Source organism: Bombina bombina, chromosome 4 (assembly GCF_027579735.1).
Source record: "Bombina bombina isolate aBomBom1 chromosome 4, aBomBom1.pri, whole genome shotgun sequence".
NCBI lineage: Eukaryota > Metazoa > Chordata > Amphibia > Anura > Bombinatoridae > Bombina > Bombina bombina.
In genome coordinates, this window is record NC_069502.1 from 462,556,860 (window position 1) to 462,577,569 (window position 20,710).

The window sequence follows — 20,710 nt, forward strand, 5'->3', positions numbered from 1 at the left end:
TCTATGCAGAACTTAGGAACAAAATGAGGGCTTTGCAGAACTGAAAGAACTAAATTCAAATTCCTAGAATTTAGGCTGACTTTGTGGAAAGAACACACAAAGCCAGATTGCCCCTAATTTAAGTTCTTTTGACAGACTTGCATTTTAGCCAATCAGTGCTGACTCCTAGGTAACTACATGGATGTGAGCACAATGGTTATCTATATGGCACACATGCACAAACACCCTTCAGTTGTGAAAAATCAAAATGCATTCAGATAAGAGGCAGCATTCAAGGGCTAAGAAACAGTCTTATAAGCCTACCTAGGTTTAGTTTTCAACTAAGAATACCAAGAGAACAAAGCAAAATTGATGAAACAAAATAATTGGAAATTTGTTTAAAGTTACATGCCCTATCTGAATCATGAAAGTTTGTTTTTTACTAGACAGTCCCTTTTAAAGTTAAAAATTTGAGATCTGAGTGGACAAAAAGGGGAGGCTTGAGAAAGACTTATCATCTTAAGGAAGAGCCATGGAGAGAAGACATCTGGACCACAATGGCATACTATGTCCTGTATGGCCAAGCTGGAGCTATCGGATTACTGATGCAGACTCCTGATTTGGCAACAATACCTGCAACAGATTAGCTAGTTGAAAGTTACATGGACACACTAGGGCATTTTTCATTTGAGCCATTGGATCCTTGGACTAGCACAAAAAAATAATTGATTTGAAAGAAAGCCATAAGATCTACATCTGACAGGCTGCATAAGGCAAATAACTGATTAAAAATGTCCTGGTGAAACAACTAGAGGCTCCAAATGTAGATTAGGTCACACAATTTATTGACTATCTAGCCTCTATGGAGAAGGGCTTCTTCAACGGGACTGACTGTATGGACAAATACTGGACAATCTGGAACGCATGGTTCCTCAAACCTCCTTAGCCTATATTACCTTCGCCCCCCCGGCCCAGTCTGCCATACTCCCCCATTCCTCATCTGAGCCCCTTCCCCCTTTTATTTTTTTTATTTTTTCCCCTCCCTTACCTCTTCTTCAACCTTCTTCAAAGACTGATGGCTGTGGACAACTTATAGTGCATAAAAGCTGAAGACACCCCAAATGACTTTCCATCCACCAGGAAACCAATGAATCCCGAAATACTTGAACATAGACAGATGGAGAGGCCGAAAGTGAAGGCTGGCAAACGGAACTGCATCTGTTGCCGTTACCATAAGCCCTACTACCTTTGTGCATTGTGCTACAGTTGGAGAAAAGTACATTGAAGATGTCTACTGAAGCTTGTTTCTGTGAGGTTCTGTCAAAAAAGGCGCATTGTTACTGAGTCTGACTCCTAGAAACAAAAAACCTTTTTAGCTGGAGTTGGGAAGCTTTTTGGAACAGATATTCCTCCTCCCACTGTGCCTCCTGAAGGATAGATAAGAACTTTTAAGTATGATATACTGCTAAAGCTAAGAGGAGTTAATGATATGCCCTGGGCTGTGTTTACAGCCTATAAGGCTCCCAATACCCTTGTGAAGATGCGTGGAGCTTATAGCTAGACCAGAAGGAAGGTCAGCAATTGATGATGATCCTTGTGAAAAAGGGGATTTGAACTCTCAACCTTCTGCTTGCAATGCAGGGGATGTAACCACCTGGCTACACCAGGACAGCTATGTGAAGGATATGACATTAAATGGACAGTAAAGTCATAATTATACATTCATAATTTTAAACAGCATACAATTTTAAAACAACTTTCCAATTTACTTATAATATTTAATTTGCTTCCTTCTCTGAAAGGTTTATCTAGGAAAGCTCAGGAGTAGTAAAGAACCTAGGTTCTAGCTACTGATTGGTGGTGGCATATATTTACTGATTGTCATTGGCTCACCCATGTGTTCAGTTAGAAACCAGAAGTGCACTGCTGCTTCTTCAACAAAGCATACCAAGAGAGTGAAGCAAATTTGATAAAAGAAGTAAACTGGAAAATTGTTTAAAATTGTATGTACCTAAATCATGAAAGAGAATTTTTGGGTTTCAAGTCCCTTTTAAGGTCTGTGTAAGAAATGACCCAGGTGGAAAAGGGTAAACATTTATGATTGATATACATCTTACCGATTCAAGATGGGTTTTTTCTTTCCTGAATCAGAGCATGCAATGTTAAGCAACTTTCTAATGTACTCCTATTAATCTTACTTTGTTCTCTTGATACCTTTTGTTTGTTTGTTGAAAAAGCAGGAATGTATACTTAGGAGCCAGCCCATTTTTGGTTCAGCACCCTGGGGAGCGCTTGCTATTTGGTGGGTAAATGTAGTTTGCGGTGACTGAGTGGAAGTGGTGTGACCTACCAGGGAGGCAGTTTTTCCTTTACTGTCTTATAGCACTTTATGGTCTGCATAATGTGCTGTGTGGTTGTGCATTGAGAATGCAATGGGTGTTTCCTTCTATTACCTTTTTTTAAAAAAAAAAAAAAAAAAAAAAAATTATGATTCAGGATGGCACATTAAGTCTTCCTTTGGTAAGTCACCAGGATCTTGACTTGCATGATGTGTGCTGCTATTCACATTTTAAGATTGAACAACGGTGGAGTGGACTGCCTTAGCCATCAAGTATTCCATCCCCAGAAGTGCTTTCTATCTAGGGCTGCAACAACTAATCGGTAAGTTTGATCATAAAAATAGTTTTCAACAAATCTCATTATCAATTAGGTGGTCAGCGATTAGTTGGTCAGTTGCACAGCACCAGCTGCTTTAATCTGATGATCTACTGCAACTAAGATTGTGCAAAAAAAAATTGAATTTATTTATTTTTTAATCTTTTTTTTTTCTATCCGATTAATCGGACAATAATCATCCGAATTATCGGATAGAAAAAAATAAAATAAAAATGTTTGCACAACACCATGTGCAGAAGTTCATCGGATTGAAGCAGCTGGTGCTGTGCAATTAACCAACTAATCGCTGACCACCTAATTGATAATGAGATTCTTTGACAACTATTTTTATGATCATTCTTACCAATTAGTTGTTGCAGCCCTATTTCTGTCCATTTTACCCCCAAACATATTGAGCTTGAGTCCTGCACAAGATACACACTATTCTCATTGCACCCTTCTGCCTATGGTGGTCTTAGCTCACAGATCTGATGGTTCTTTCTACAGGTTGTTATCCTCCTTCCAATCACGGAGGGTAAGCGCGGTGTAGCTGCGTCCGGAACCGGCAAATGAGAGTGAAATCCTCCAATGAGTTTAGCTGGCAGAGTGCCCGTAGCCTGCGATTGACTCAAAATTGCTAGTAGTTACAAGAGGAAGAGGGCTAGTGGCAGGCACTGCAATAACCAAACAGGCGCGGAAAAAATATTAAAAAATGAAAAAACTTTAATAGGAAAAATATATAAAATACATATAAGGCTGAACACAGAGACAGGGGGGGGACAAAACAAGTATAGCCTGACTCGTTTCGCGCCCTCTAGTCTGACTAGAGGGCGCGAAACGTGTCAGGCTATACTTGTTTTGTCCCCCCCTGTCTCTGTGTTCAGCCTTATATGTATTTTATATATTTTTCCTATTAAAGTTTTTTCATTTTTTAATATTTTTTTCCGCGCCTGTTTGGCTATTGCAGTGCCTGCCACTAGCCCTCTTGCTCTTGTTATCCTCCTTCCTTTGTGTATCTTAAGATCTTAATTTAGGATCTGTCTCTCTGTTCAGACTTGCTAGTGTTAGCTCTAATAACCTTGCTACTAAATCCCTATTTCTGACATAAAATGACAGGTCATAAATGTCAAGAAAATGGGATGAACACTAAATTGAAATCATTTCTCACTCTAGTCCCTTATTTTCTCCAGGCATGTTAAAGTTTTTGAGAACTTAAAGGAACACAAGTCAAAATTAAACTTTCTCCAACATAGGTGTGTCCGGTCCACGGCGTCATCCTTACTTGTGGGATATTCTCTTCCCCAACAGGAAATGGCAAAGAGCCCAGCAAAGCTGGTCACATGATCCCTCCTAGGCTCCGCCTACCCCAGTCATTCTCTTTGCCGTTGTACAGGCAACATCTCCACGGAGATGGCTTAGAGTTTTTTAGTGTTTAACTGTAGTTTTTATTATTCAATCAAGAGTTTGTTATTTTAAAATAGTGCTGGTATGTACTATTTACTCTGAAACAGAAAAGAGATGAAGATTTCTGTTTGTATGAGGAAAATGATTTTAGCAACCGTTACTAAAATCCATGGCTGTTCCACACAGGACTGTTGAGAGGAATTAACTTCAGTTGGGGGAACAGTGAGCAGTCTTTTGCTGCTTGAGGTATGACACATTCTAACAAGACGATGTAATGCTGGAAGCTGTCATTTTCCCTATGGGATCCGGTAAGCCATTTTTATTCAAACAGTAAATAAGGGCTTCACAAGGGCTTATTAAGACTGTAGACATTTTCTGGGCTAAATCGATCATATTTACACATATTTAGCCTTGAGGAATCATTTAATCTGGGTATTTTTTGTAAAATAATATCGGCAGGCACTGTTTTAGACACCTTATTCTATAGGGGCTTTCCCTAATCATAGTCAGAGCCTCATTTTCGCGCCGGTATGGCGCACTTGTTTTTGAGAACAGCATGACATGCAGCTGCATGTGTGTGGAGCTCTGATACATAGAAAAGTCTTTCTGAAGGCATCATTTGGTATCGTATTCCCCTTTGGGCTTGGTTGGGTCTCAGCAAAGCAGATTCCAGGGACTGTAAAGGGGTTAAATATAAAAACGGCTCCGGTTCCGTTATTTTAAGGGTTAAAGCTTCCAAATTTGGTGTGCAATACTTTTAAGGCTTTAAGACACTGTGGTGAAATTTTGGTGAATTTTGAACAATTCCTTCATACTTTTTCGCAATTGCAGTAATAAAGTGTGTTCAGTTTAAAATTTAAAGTGACAGTAACGGTTTTATTTTAAAACGTTTTTTTGTACTTTGTTATCAAGTTTATGCCTGTTTAACATGTCTGAACTACCAGATAGATTGTGTTCTGTGGGGAAGCCAAGGTTCCTTCTCATTTAAATAGATGTGATTTATGTCATAAAAAATTTAGTAAAAATGATGCCCAAGATGATTCCTCAAGTGAGGGGAGTAAGCATGGTACTGCATCATCCCCTCCTTCGTCTACACCAGTCTTGCCCATACAGGAGGCCCCTAGTACATCTAGCGTGCCAATACTCCTTACTATGCAACAATTAACGGCTGTAATGGATAATTCTATCAAAAACATTTTAGCCAATATGCCCACTTATCAGCGAAAGCGCGACTGCTCTGTTTTAGAAAATACTGAAGAGCATGAGGACGCTGATGATATTGTTTCTGAAGGGCCCCTACACCAGTCTGAGGGGGCCAGGGAGGTTTTGTCTGAGGGAGAAATTTCAGATTCAGGAAAAATTTCTCAACAAGCTGAACCTGATGTGATTACTTTTAAATTTAAGTTGGAACATCTCCGCGCTCTGCTTAAGGAGGTGTTATCCAATTTGGATGATTGTGATTATCTGGTCATTCCAGAAACACTATGTAAAATGGACAAGTTCCTAGAGGCCCCGGGGCCCCCCGAAGCTTTTCCTATACCCAAGCGGGTGGCGTACATTGTTAATAAAGAATGGGACAGGCCCGGTATACCTTTCGTACCTCCCCCCATATTTAAAAAATTGTTTCCTATAGTCGACCCCAGAAAGGACTTATGGCAGACAGTCCCCAAGGTCGAGGGGGCGGTTTCTACTCTAAACAAGCGCACCACTATACCCATAGAAGATAGTTGTGCTTTCCAAGATCCTATGGATAAAAAATTAGAAGGTTTGCTAAAAAAGATGTTTGTTCAGCAAGGTTACCTTCTACAACCAATTGCATGCATTGTCCCTGTCACTACAGCCGCGTGTTTCTGGTTCGATGAGCTAGAAAAGGCGATTATTAGTAATTCTTCTTCTTATGAGGAGATTATGGACAGAATTCGTGCTCTTAAATTGGCTAATTCTTTCACCCTAGACGCCACCTTGCAATTGGCTAGGTTAGCGGCGAAAAATTCTGGGTTTGCTATTGTGGCGCGCAGAGCGCTTTGGTTAAAATCTTGGTCAGCGGAGGCGTCTTCCAAGAACAAATTGCTCGACATTCCTTTCAAGGGGAAAACACTGTTTGGCCCTGACTTGAAAGAGATTATCTCTGATATCACTGGGGGCAAGGGCCACGCCCTTCCTCAGGATAGGTCTTTCAAGGCCAAAAATAAACCTAATTTTCGTCCCTGTCGCAGAAACGGACTAGCCCCAAGTGCTACGTCCTCTAAGCAGGAGGGTAATACTTCTCAAACCAATCCAGCCTGGAGACCAATGCAAGGCTGGAACAAAGGAAAGCAGGCCAAGAACCCTGCCACTGCTCCCAAGACAGCATGAGATGCGGGCCCCCGATCCGGGACCGGATTTGGTGGGGGGCAGACTCTCTCTCTTCACTCAGGCTTGGGCAAGAGATGTTCTGGATCCTTGGGCGCTAGAAATAGTCTCCCAAGGTTATCTTCTGGAAGTGATTCATCCTGTTCCATTAAAAGAACGAGGGATGGGGTTCTACTCCAATCTGTTCGTAGTTCCCAAAAAAGAGGGAACGTTCAGACCAATCTTAGATCTCAAGATCCTAAACAAGTTTCTCAAGGTTCCATCGTCCAAAATGGAAACCATTCGAACAATCCTTCCATCCAGGAAGGTCAATTCTTGACCACGGTGGATTTAAAGGATGCGTATCTACATATTCCTGTCCACAAGGAACATCATCGGTTCCTAAGGTTAGCATTCCTGGACGAGCATTACCAGTTCGTGGCGCTTCCTTTCGGATTAGCCACTGCTCCAAGGATTTTCACAAAGGTACTAGGGTCCCTTCTGGCGGTGCTAAGACCAAGGGGCATTGCTGTAGTACCTTACTTGGACGACATTCTGATTCAAGCGTCCCTTCCTCAAGGAAAGGCTCACACGGACATAGTCCTGGCCTTTCTCAGATCTCACGAATGGAAAGTGAACGTGGAAAAGAGTTCTCTATCTCCGTCGACAAGAGTTCCCTTCTTGGGAACAATAATAGACTCCTTAGAAATGAGGATTTTTCTGACAGAGACCAGAAAAACAAAACTTCTAAACTCTTGTCGGATACTTCATTCCGTTCCTCTTCCTTCCATAGCGCAGTGCATGGAAGTGATAGGTTTGATGGTAGCGGCAATGGACATAGTTCCTTTTGCGCGCATTCATCTGAGACCATTACAACTGTGTATGCTCAGTCAGTGGAATGGGGACTATACAGACTTGTCTCCGAAGATACAAGTAAATCAGAGGACCAGAGACTCACTCCGTTGGTGGCTGTCCATGGACAACCTGTCACAAGGGGTGACCTCCCGCAGACCAGAGTGGGTCATTGTCACGACCGACGCCAGTCTGATGGGCTGGGGCGCGGTCTGGGGATCCCTGAAAGCTCAGGGTCTTTGGTCTCGGGAAGAATCTCTTCTACCGATAAATATTCTGGAACTGAGAGCGATATTCAATGCTCTCAAGGCTTGGCCTCAGCTAGCGAGGGCCAAGTTCATACGGTTTCAATCAGACAACATGACGACTGTTGCGTACATCAACCATCAGGGGGGAACAAGGAGTTCCCTGGCGATGGAAGAAGTGACCAAAATCATTCAATGGGCGGAGACTCGCTCCTGCCACCTGTCTGCAATCCACATCCCAGGAGTGGAAAATTGGGAAGCGGATTTTCTGAGTCGTCAGACATTGCATCCGGGGGAGTGGGAACTCCATCCGGAAATCTTTGCCCAAATCACTCAACTGTGGGGCATTCCAGACATGGATCTGATGGCCTCTCGTCAGAACTTCAAGGTTCCTTGCTACGGGTCCAGATACAGGGATCCCAAGGCGACTCTAGTAGATGCACTAGTAGCACCTTGGACCTTCAAACTAGCTTATGTATTCCCGCCGTTCCCTCTCATCCCCAGGCTGGTAGCCAGGATCAATCAGGAGAGGGCGTCGGTGATCTTGATAGCTCCTGCGTGGCCACGCAGGATTTGGTATGCAGATCTGGTGAATATGTCTTCGGCTCCACCATGGAAGCTACCTTTGAGACGAGACCTCTTGTTCAAGGTCCGTTCGAACATCCGAATCTGGTCCCACTCCAGCTGACTGCTTGGAGATTGAACGCTTGATCTTTTCAAAGCGAGGGTTCTCAGATTCTGTTATTGATACTCTTGTTCAGGCCAGAAAGCCTGTAACTAGAAAAATTTACCACAAAATTTGGAAAAAATATATCTGTTGGTGTGAATCTAAAGGATTCCCTTGGGACAAGGTTAAGATTCCTAAGATTCTATCCTTCCTTCGAGAAGGATTGGAAAACGGATTATCTGCAAGTTCCTTGATGGGACAGATTTCTGCCTTGTCTGTGTTACTTCACAAAAAGCTGGCAGCTGTGCCAGATGTTCAAGCCTTTGTTCAGGCTCTGGTTAGAATCAAGCCTGTTTACAAACCTTTGACTCCTCCTTGGAGTCTCAATTTAGTTCTTTCAGTTCTTCAGGGGGTTCCGTTTGAACCCTTACATTCCGGTGATATTAAGTTATTATCTTGGAAAGTTTTGTTTTTGGTTGCAATTTCTTCTGCTAGAAGAGTTTCAGAATTATATGCTCTGCAGTGTTCTCCTCCTTATCTGGTGTTCCATGCAGATAAGGTGGTTTTACGTACTAAACCTGGTTTTCTTCCAAAAGTTGTTTCTAACAAAAACATTAACCAGGAGATAGTCGTGCCTTCTCTGTGTCCGAAACCAGTTTCGAAGAAGGAACGTTTGTTGCACAATTTGGATGTTGTTCGCGCTCTAAAATTCTATTTAGATGCTACAAAGGATTTTAGACAAACATCTTCCTTGTTTGTTGTTTATTCTGGTAAAAGGAGAGGTCAAAAAGCAACTTCTACCTCTCTCTTTTTGGATTAAAAGCATCATCAGATTGGCTTACGAGACTGCCGGACGGCAGCCTCCTGAAAGGATCACAGCTCCTTCCACTAGGGCTGTGGCTTCCACATGGGCCTTCAAGAACGAGGCTTCTGTTGATCAGATATGTAGGGCAGCGACTTGGTCTTCACTGCACACTTTTACCAAATTTTACAAGTTTGATACTTTTGCTTCTTCTGAGGCTATTTTTGGGAGAAAGGTTTTGCAAGCCGTGGTGCCTTCCATTTAGGTGACCTGATTTGCTCCCTCCCTTCATCCGTGTCCTAAAGCTTTGGTATTGGTTCCCACAAGTAAGGATGACGCCGTGGACCGGACACACCTATGTTGGAGAAAACAGAATTTATGTTTACCTGATAAATTACTTTCTCCAACGGTGTGTCCGGTCCACGGCCCGCCCTGGTTTTTTAATCAGGTCTGATAATTTATTTTCTTTAACTACAGTCACCACGGTATCATATGGTTTCTCCTATGCAAATATTCCTCCTTAACGTCGGTCGAATGACTGGGGTAGGCGGAGCCTAGGAGGGATCATGTGACCAGCTTTGCTGGGCTCTTTGCCATTTCCTGTTGGGGAAGAGAATATCCCACAAGTAAGGATGACGCCGTGGACCGGACACACCGTTGGAGAAAGTAATTTATCAGGTAAACATAAATTCTGTTTTCATTATTCAGATAGAGCACACAATTATAAACAACTTTCCTATTCACTTCCATTATCATTATGCATTTTGTGATTGACTGGCTGTTACATGATGATGCATTGGAACGGAAAATTTAACTAACTTTGAAATTTGTCATAAAAAAAATCTACTACTTGTTTGAAATTCAAACTAAGTGATTTTGCATTGTAACAGTGGTCATAATTCTATTTTATTTTTAAATCACTTTTTTCACATCCTTTCATAAGAAACATATCTTTTTTTTTTTCCCTTTAGGCTAACAAGACTCCTCTCCGACCGCTGGACCCCACTCGCCTCACTGGTATGAACTGTGGGCCAGATTTCACCCCTTCTTTTGCTAACTTTGGAAGGCCTTCCACAGGCAATCGCGGGCCTGTAAGTATATTAAACTATTAACCCCCACACTGCTAGGTCATTCCACCCCCTATGCTAATGCTGGTTTTAGCTACACACCCTTATTGCTCTTAAACATCCATTTCAGTTAATTTTCTTTGTTACCCACACATCACACCTTTTGTTGTTTGTTTTTGTTTGTTTTTTAGATGGTCAAAAAAATCTATAGTTTGTAGAAATACCCAAATATACGTAAAAGCTACCATATAAAGTGCAAAAAAAGTACACTTTTGTATCATTTCTCTTGTAAGGTGTATCCAGTCCACGGATCATCCATTACTTGTGGGATATTCTCATTCCCAACAGGAAGTTGCAAGAGGACACCCACAGCAGAGCTGTAATATAGCTCCTTCCCTAACTGTCATACCCAGTCATTCTCTTGCAACTCTCAACAAGCAAGGACGTTGTAGGAGAGAGTGGTTAAATATAGCTAAACTTAGAGCCCTTAAGCTAGCCAATTCTTTTATTCTGATGCCATTGTTCATTTGACTAAACTAACGGCTAAGAATTCTGGTTTTGCTATACAGGCGCGCAGAGCGCTATGGCTTAGAACATGGTCAGCTGACATGACTTCAAAATCTTAGCTACTTAACATTCCCTTCAAGGGGCAGACCCTATTCGGGCCTGGTTGAAGGAGATTATTGCTGATATCACTGGAGGAAAAGGTCATGCCCTTCCTCAGGACAGGTCCAAATCTAGGGCCAAACAGTCTAATTTTCGTGCCTTTCAAAACTTCAAGGCAGGTGCGGCATCAACTTCCTCTAATAATAAACAAGAGGGAACTTTTGCTCAATCCAAGACGGTCTGGAGACCAAACCTGACCTGGAAAAAAGGTAAGCAGGTAAAAAAGCCTGCTGCTGCCTCTAAGACAGCATGAAGGAACGGCCCCCTATCCGGGAACGGATCTAGTAGGGGGCAGACTTTCACTCTTTGCCCAGGCGTGGGCAAGAGATGTTCAGGATCCCTTGGCGTTGGAAATTATATCCCAGGGATATCTTCTGGACTTCAAAGCTTCCCCCCCAAAAGGGAGATTTCACCTTTCACAATTATCTGCACACCAGATAAAGAGAGAGGCATTCTTACACTGTGTACGAGACCTCCTAGTTATGGGAGTGATCCATCCAGTTCCAAAGGAGGAACAGGGACAGGGTTTTTACTCAAATCTGTTTGTGGTTCCCAAAAAAGAGGGAACCTTCAGACCAATTTTGGATCTAAAGATCTTAAACAAATTCCTCAAAGTTCCGTAGTTCAAGATGGAAACTATTCGTACCATCCTACCACTGATCCAGGAGGGTCAATATATGACTACAGTGGATCTAAAGGATGCTTATCTTCACATTCCGATACACAAAGATCATCATCGGTTTCTCAGGTTTGCCTTTCAAGACGGGCATTACCAGTTGTAGCTCTTCCCTTGGGATTAGCTACAGCCCCAAGAATCTTTACAAAGGTTCTAGGGTCGCTTATGGCGGTCCTAAGGCCGCGGGGCATAGCAGTAGCCCCTTATTTAGACGACATCCTGATACAGGCGTCAAACTTACAAATTGCCAAGTCTCATACGGACATAGTACTGGCATTTCTGTGGTCGCATGGGTGGAAAGTGAACGAGGAAAAGAGTTCTCTATCCCCACTCACAAGAGTTTCCTTTCTAGGGACTCTGATAGATTCTGTAGAAATGAAAATTCACCTGACGGAGTCCAGGTTATCAAAGCTTCTAAATTCCTGCCGGGTTCTTCATTCCATTCCGCGCCCTTCGGTGGTTCAGTGTATGGAAGTAATCGGCTTAATGGTAGCGGCAATGGACATACTGCCGTTTGCACGCTTACATCTCAGACCGCTGCAACTATGCATGCTCAGTCAGTGGAACGGGGATTACACAGATTTGTCCCCTCAACTGAATCTGGACCAAGAGGCCAGGGATTCTCTTCTCTGGTGGCTATCTCGGGTCCATCTGTCCAAAGGTATGACCTTTCGCAGGCCAGATTGGACAATTGTTACGACAGATGCCAGCCTTCTAGGTTGGGGTGCAGTCTGGAACTCCCTGAAGGCTCGGGGATCGTGGACTCAGGAGGAGTCTCTCCTTCCATTAAATATTCTGGAACTCAGGCTTGGCCTCAGTTGGCAACTCTGAGGTACATCAGATTTCAGTCGGACAACATCACGACTGTAGCTTACATCAACCATCAAGGGGGAACGAGAAGTTCCCTAGAGATGTTAGAAGCTTCAAAAATAATTCGCTGGGCAGAGATTCACTCTTGCCACCTATCAGCTATCCATATCCCAGGTGTAGAGCACTGGGAGGCGGATTTTCTAAGTCGTCAGACTTTTCATCCGGGAGAGTGGGAACTCCATCCGGAGGTATTTGCACAACTGATTCATCGTTGGGGCAAACCAGAACTGGATCTCATGGCGTCTCGCCAGAACGCCAAGCTTCCGTGTTACAGATCCAGGTCCAGGGATCCCAAGGCGACACTGATAGATGCTCTAGCAGCGCCCTGGTCTTTCAACCTGGCTTATGTGTTTCTGCCATTTCCTCTGCTCCCTCGACTGATTGCCAAGATCAAGCCGGAGAGAGCATCGGTGATTCTGATAGCACCTGCGTGGCCACGCAGGACCTGGTATGCAGATTTAGTGGACATGTCATTCTTTCCACCATGGTCTCTGCCTCTGAAACAGGACCTTCTACTTCAGGGTCCTTTCAACCATCCAAATCTAATTTCTCTGAGGCTGACTGCCTGGAGATTGAACGCTTGATTTTATCAAAGCGTGGCTTCTTCGAGTCAGTTATTGATACCTTAAGACAGGCACGAAAGCCTGTCACCAGGAAAATTTACCATAAGGTATGGCGTAGATATCTTTATTGGTGTGAATCCAAGGGTTACTCATGGAGTAAGGTCAGGATTGCTACGATATCTTTTCTCCAAGAAGGTTTGGAAAAAGGATTGTCAGCTAGTTAAGCGTCTGGCAGATGTTCCAGACGTTCAGGCATTTTATCAGGCTTTAGTTAGAATCAAGCCTGTGTTTAAACCTGTTGCTCCACCATGGAGCTTAAACTTGGTTCTTAAGGTTCTTCAAGGAGTTCCGTTTGAACCTCTTCATTCCATAGATATCAAGCTTTTATCTTGGTAAGTTCTTTTTTTGGTAGCTATTTCCTCGGCTCGTAGAGTCTCTGAGCTATCTGCCTTACAATGTGATTCTCCTTATCTGATTTTTCATACGGATAAGGTAGTCCTGCGCGTAACAAACCTGGGTTCTTACCTAAGGTGGTATCTAACAAGAATATCAATCAAGAGATTGTTGTTCCATCCTTGTGTTACACAATCTGGACGTGGTCCGTGCTTTAAAGTTTTACTTACAAGCTACTAAAGATTTTCGTCAAGCATCTGCTTTGTTTGTTGTCTACTCTGGACAGAGGAGAGGTCAAAAGGCTTCGGCAGCCTCTCTTTCTTTTTGACTAAGAAGCTTAATCCGCTTAGCCTATGAGACTGCTGGACAGTAGCCTCCTGAAAGGATTACAGCGCATTCCACTAGAGCTGTGGCTTCCACTTGGGCCTTTAAAAAGGAGGCTTCTTTTGATCAGATTTGCAAGGCGACGACTTGGTCTTCGCTTCATATTTTTCTCCAACATTGGTGTGTCCGGTCCACGGCGTCATCCTTACTTGTGGGAATATCTCTTCCCCAACAGGAAATGGCAAAGAGTCCCAGCAAAGCTGGCCATATAGTCCCTCCTAGGCTCTGCCCACCCCAGTCATTCTCTTTGCCGTTGCACAGGCAACATCTCCACGGAGATGGTTAAGAGTATGTGGTGTTTAGTTGTAGTTTTTTTATTCTACTATCAAGAGTTTGTTATTTTAAAATAGTGCTGGTATGTACTATTTACTCTGAAACAGAAAAAGATGAAGATTTCTGTTGTGAGAGGAAGATTATTTTAGCAGACGGTAACTAAAATCGATTGCTGTTTCCACATAGGACTGTTGAGATGAAGTAACTTCAGTTGGGGGAAACAGTTAGCAGACTTTTCTGCTTAAGGTATGACTAGCCATATTTCTAACAAGACTGTGTAATGCTGGAAGGCTGTCATTTCCCCTCATGGGGAGCGGTAAGCCATTTTCTTAGTCTCAAACAGAATAAAGGGCTTAATATGGGCTATAAAACTGGTAGACACTTTCATGGGCTAAATCGATTGCTTTATTTGGACATTTTATACATGTTTATGCTGATAATTCACACTTATAAACTTGGGGAACGTTTTTTAACGTCAGGCACTATGTTAGACACCTTTTCCAGTCAGGAAGGGCCTTCCCAGTTGTAGGCTGAGCCTCATTTTCGCGCCATTACTGCGCAGTTGTTTTTGAGTGCAAGACATGCAGATGCATGTGTGAGGACCTGAAAGTAGTTGGAAAAGTTCCTAGAAGGCGTCCTTTGGTATCGTATTCCCCTCTGGGCTTGGTAAAGTCACAGCAAAGGCTGTAGCTGGGACTGTATAGGGGTTAAATTTGTAACCGGCTCCGGTTTCGTTATTTTAAGGGTTAAAGCTCTGAAAATTGGTGTGCAATACTTTTAATGCTTTAAGACACTGTGGTGAAATTTTGGTAAATTTTGAACAATTCCTTCATATATTTTCACATATTCAGTAATAAAGTGTGCTCTGTTTAAAATTTAAAGAGACAGTAACGGTTTTGTTTTAAAACGTTTTTTGTGCTTTATTGACAAGTTTAAGCCTGTTTAACATGTGTCTGCCTTCAGATAAGCTATGTACTATATGTATGAAAGCCAATGTGTCTCCCCCTTCAAAATTGTGTGATAATTGTGCCATAGCGTCCAAACAAAGTAAGGACAGTACTGCCACAAATAATGAAATTGCCCAAGATGATTCCTCAAATGAAGGGAGTAGACATGGTTCTACATCATCTCCTGTGTCTATGCCAGTTTTGCCCACGCAGGAGGCCCCTAGTACTTCTAGCGCGCCAATGCTTATTACCATGCAACAATTGACGGCTGTAATGGATAACTCCATAGCAAATATTTTATCCAAAATGCCTGCATATCGGAGAAAGCGCGATTGCTCTGTTTTAAACACTGAAGAGCAGGAGGGCGCTGATGATAATTGTTCTGTCACACCCTCACACCAATCTGAAGGGGCCATGAGGGAGGTTTTGTCAGATGGGGAAATTTCAGATTCAGGAAAAATTTCTCAACAGGCTGAACCTGATGTTGTGACATTTAAATTTAAATTAGAACATCTCCGCGCACTGCTTAAGGAGGTGTTATCTACTCTGGATGATTGTGACAACTTGGTCATTCCAGAAAAATTATGCAAGATGGACAAGTTCCTAGAGGTTCCGGTGCACCCCGACGCTTTTCCTATACCCAAGCGGGTGGCGGACATAGTGAATAAGGAGTGGGAGAAGCCCGGCATACCTTTTGTACCCCCTCCCATATTTAAGAAATTATTTCCTATGGTCGACCCCAGAAAGGACTTATGGCAGACAGTTCCTAAGGTCGAGGGGGCAGTTTCTACTCTAAACAAGCGCACTACTATTCCTATCGAAGATAGTTGTGCTTTCAAAGATCCTATGGATAAAAAATTGGAAGGTTTGCTTAAAAAGATTTTTGTACAGCAAGGTTACCTTCTACAACCCATTTCGTGCATTGTTCCTGTCACTACAGCAGCGTGGTTCTGGTTCGAGGAACTAGAAAAGTTGCTCAGTAGACTCCATATGAGGAGGTTATGGACAGAGTTCACGCACTTAAGTTGGCCAACTCTTTTTTGTTTTAGATGCCGCTTTGTAATTAGCTAGATTAGCGGCGAAAAATTCAGGGTTTGCAATTGTGGCGCGCAGAGCGCTTTGGCTAAAGTCTGGGTCAGCGGATGTATCATCCAAGACAAAATTGCTTAACATTCCCTTCAAGGGTAAAACTCTCTTTGGACCAGAATTGAAAGAGATTATCTCAGACATCACTGGGGGAAAGGGCCACGCCCTCCCACAAGATAGGCCTTTCAAGGCCAAGAATAAGTCTAATTTTCGTTCCTTTCGTAATTTCAGGAACGGACCGGCCTCTAATTCTGCATCCTCTAAGCAAGAGGGTAATGCTCACAGTCCAAACCAGCCTGGAAACCGATGCAAGGCTGGAACAAGGGTAAGCAGACCAAGAAGCCTGCTACCGCTAACAAAACAGCATGAAGGAGTAGCCTCCGAACTGGGACTGGATCTAGTGGGGGGCAGACTCTCTTTGCTCAGGCTTGGGCAAGAGATGTTCAGGATCCCTGGACGCTAGAAATAGTTTCTCAGGGTTATCTTCTGGAATTCAAGGAACTACCCACAAGGGGAAGGTTCCACATGTCTCACTTATCCTCAAACCAAATAAAGAGACAGGCGTTCTTACATTGTGTAGAAGACCTGCTAAAGATGGGAGTGATACACCCAGTTCCAATGACGGAACAAGGAATGGGATTTTACTCAAATCTGTTCGTAGTTCCCAAAAAAGAGGGAACCTTCAGACCAATTCTGGATTTAAAGATCCTAAACAAATTTCTCAGGGTACCATTGTTCAAAATGGAAACCATTCGAACGATTCTACCCACTATCCAGGAAGGTCAATTTATGACTACCGTGGATCTAAAGGATGCGTACCTACATATTCCTATCCACAAAGAACATCATCAGTTCCTAAGGTTCGCCTTTCTGGACAAACATTACCAGTTTGTGGCCCTCCCATTCGGATTAGCCACTGCTCCAAGGATTTTCACAAAGGTACTCTGGTCCCTTCTAGCGGTTCTAAGACCGAGGGGCATTGCAGTAGTACCATACTTGGACGACATTCTAATACAAGCGTCGTCCCTTTCAAAAGCAAAGGTTCATACAGACATCGTTCTGGCCTTTCTCAGATCTCACGGATGGAAGGTGAACATAGAAAAAAGTTCTCTGTCTCCATCAACAAGAGTTGCCTTCCTGGGAACAATAATAGATTCCTTAGAAATGAGAATCTTTCTGACAGATGTCAGAAAGTCAAAACTTCTAAGCGCTTGTCAAGTTCTTCATTCTGTTCCACGTCCTTCCATAGCTCAGTGCATGGAAGTAGTAGGGTTGATGGTTGCAGCAATGGAAATAGTTCCTTTTTGCGCGAATTCATCTAAGACCATTACAACTGTGCATGCTGAAACAGTGGAATGGGGACTATACAGACTTGTCTCCAGTGATTCAAATAGATCAGAAGACCAGAGATTCACTCCGTTGCTGGATATCCCTGGACCACCTATCCCAGGGAATGAGCTTCCGCAGACCAGAGTGGGTCATTGTCACGACCGACGCCAGTCTAGTGGGCTGGGGTGCGGTCTGGGAATCCCTGAAAGCTCAGGGACTATGGTCTCGGGAAGAGTCTCTTCTCCCGATAAACATTCTTGAACTAAGAGCGATATTCAATGCTCTCAGGGCTTGGCCTCAGCTTGCAAAGGCCAGATTCATAAGATTCCAATCAGACAACATGACGACTGTTGCGTATATCAATCATCAGGGGGGAACAAGGAGTTCCCTGGCGATGAAAGAAGTAACCAAAATAATACAATGGGCGGAGAATCACTCCTGCCATCTATCTGCGATCCACATCCCAGGTGTGGAAAACTGGGAAGCGGATTATCTGAGTCGTCAGACATTCCATCTGGGGGAGTGGGAACTCCACCCGGAGATTTTTGCCCAGTTGACTCAATTATGGGGCATTCCAGACATGGATCTGATGGCGTCTCGTCAGAACTTCAAGGTTCCTTGCTACGGGTCCAGATCCAGGGATCCCAAGGCGACTCTAGTGGATGCACTAGTAGCGCCTTGGACCTTCAACCTAGCTTATGTGTTCCCACCGTTTCCTCTCATTCCCAGGCTGGTAGCCAGGATCAAACAGGAGAGGGTCTCGGTGATCTTGATAGCTCCTGCATGGCCACGCAGGACTTGGTATGCAGACCTGGTGAATATGTCACCGGTTCCACCATGGAAGCTACCTTTGAGACAGGACCTTCTTGTTCAGGGTCCATTCGAACATCCAAATCTGGTCTCCCCCCAGCTGACGGCTTGGAGATTGAACGCTTGATTCTATCAAAGCGTGGGTTTTCATAAAATATGGAAAAGATATATCTGCTGGTGTGAATCCATGGGATTCCCTTGGAATAAGGTAAAGATTCCTAAGATTCTTTCCTTTCTGCAAGAAGGTTTGGATAAAGGATTATCTGCGAGTTCTCTAAAGGGACAGATTTCTGCCTTATCTGTCTTACTACACAAACGACTGGCAGCTATGCCAGATGTTCAAGCATTTGTTAAGGCTCTGGTTAGGATCAAGCCTGTTTACAGACCTTTGACTCCTCCCTGGAGTTTAAATCTAGTTCTTTCAGTTCTTCAAGGGGTTCCGTTTGAACCTTTACATTCCATAGATATTAAGTTGTTATCTTGGAAAGTTTTGTTTTTGGTTGCTATTTCTTCTGCTAGAAGAGTTTCAGAGTTATCTGCTCTGCAGTGTTCTCCGCCCTATCTGGTGTTCCATGCAGATAAGGTGGTTTTGCGTACTAAGCCTGGTTTTCTTCCAAAGGTTGTTTCTAACAAAAATATTAACCAGGAGATAGTTGTACCTTCTTTGTGTCCGAAACCAGTTTCAAAGAAGGAACGTTTGTTACACAATTTGGACATAGTCCGTGCTCTAAAATTCTATTTAGAAGCTACAAAAGATTTCAGACAAACATCTTCTCTGTTTGTCGTCTATTCTGGTAAAAGGAGAGGTAAAAAAGCGACTTCTACCTCTCTTTCCTTTTGGCTTAAAAGCATCATCCGATTGGCTTACGAGACTGCTGGACGGCAGCCTCCTGAAAGAATCACAGCTCACTGCACTAGGGCTGTGGCTTCCACATGGGCCTTCAAGAATGAGGCTTCTGTTGATCAGATATGTAAGGCAGCGACTTGGTCTTCACTGCACACTTTTGCCAAATTTTACAAATTTGATACTTTTGCTTCTTCGGAGGCTATTTTTGAGAGAGAGGTTTTGCAAGCCGTGGTGCCTTCCGTTTAGGTAACCTGATTTGCTCCCTCCCTTCATCCGTGTCCTAAAGCTTTGGTATTGGTTCCCACAAGTAAGGATGACGCCGTGGACCGGACACACCAATGTTGGAGAAAACAGAATTTATGCTTACCTGATTACTTTCTCCAACGGTGTGTCCGGTCCACGGGCCGCCCTGGTTTTTTAATCAGGTCTGATGAATTATTTTCTCTAACTACAGTCACCACGGTACCATATGGTTTCTCCTATATTTTCCTCCTGTCCGTCGGTTGAATGACTGGGGTGGGCGGAGCCTAGGAGGGACTATATGGCCAGCTTTGCTGGGACTCTTTGACATTTCCTGTTGGGGAAGAGATATTCCCACAAGTAAGGATGACGCCGTGGACCTGACACACCGTTGGAGAAAGTAATTTATCAGGTAAGCATAAATTCTGTTTTTAAAAATTTTACAAATTTGATACTTTTGCTTCTTCGGAGGCTATATTTGGGAGAGAGGTTTTACGGGCAGTGGTTCCTTCCATTTAAGTTCCTGCCTTGTCCCTCCCTTCATCCGTGTACTTTACCTTTGGTATTGGTATCCCACAAGTAATGGATGATCCGTGGACTGGATACACCTTACCAGAGAAAACACAATTTATGCTTACCTGATAAATTTATTTCTTGTGGTGTATCCAGTCCACGGCCCGCCCTGTCATTTTAAGGCAGGTAATTTTTAAATGTAAACTACAGTAACCATTGCACCCTATGGTTCCTCCTTTCTCTGCTTGTTTTCGGTCGAATGACTGGCTATGACAGTTAGGGAAGGAGCTATATTACAGCTCTGCTGTGGGTGTCCTCTTGCAACTTCCTGTACGGAATAAGAATATCCCAGAAGTAATGGATGATCCGTGGACTGGATACACCACAAGAGAAATAAATTTATCAGGTAAGCATAAATTGTGTTTTTATTTGCTACAAATGATAAATAACATGGGAGTTATTTTCTAAATATTTCAAGCATATTGTGGGTCCACATTTCACATCTGTATCTTCCCGTAACACCAAAATTTAGTATTAATTCAATAAAATGTACTAGCTAAAAAAAAGTAACTTCTTTCCAATGGCATGGAGAGTCCACGATTCCATTCAATTACTAGTGGGAATTCAACTCCTGCCCCCCAGGAGGAGGCAAAGACACCCAGCAAAGCTTAAGTATCCCACTTCCATAGTGCTATGAAGAAAAATTGAACTAAGTCCTTTAATGGGTATTTTCCCTTTAAGTTGGACTGGGGTAAAGCTGTGTCCATGTAATCCTCTTGCGTAAGAGTTTTTGTTAGCTGTTGGAGGTCGCAGGGAGGCTTCTCTGTTCTCTCTCCAACAATTTATGCTAACCTCCACTCGGCAATCAGGGTTGTTACTCTGCTTTCCATCTTCTCCAGGTCTCTGTCAGAAGTTTGGATGGACATCTGTGTCTGCCCCACAGCAGAGGCTCCAAAGTAAATGCTCTTTCCCTTTGGAAGGAACATGGCACTTTGGTAGTTAACTTTTTTTTCATAAGGATCCTGGGGACTTGTTAATAATTCCTTTAATAGATGGGAATTATGCAGGGCATGAACTATCACAGGGGCACTGCTGTATAAGGAGTGTGAGT

The 20,710-nt window shown here is 43.2% G+C and overlaps 1 protein-coding gene across 1 annotated transcript in view; it reads left to right on the forward strand.

The window, feature by feature from the left end:
* EIF4G1 (eukaryotic translation initiation factor 4 gamma 1) overlaps nucleotides 1-20,710 on the forward strand; it is a gene marked incomplete in the record, with an annotated part of 460,856 nt that overhangs the window by 193,410 nt on the left and 246,736 nt on the right. The window contains 1 exon segment of the mRNA XM_053710345.1: nucleotides 9,907-10,026. Coding sequence (XP_053566320.1) covers nucleotides 9,907-10,026 — 120 coding nt within the window.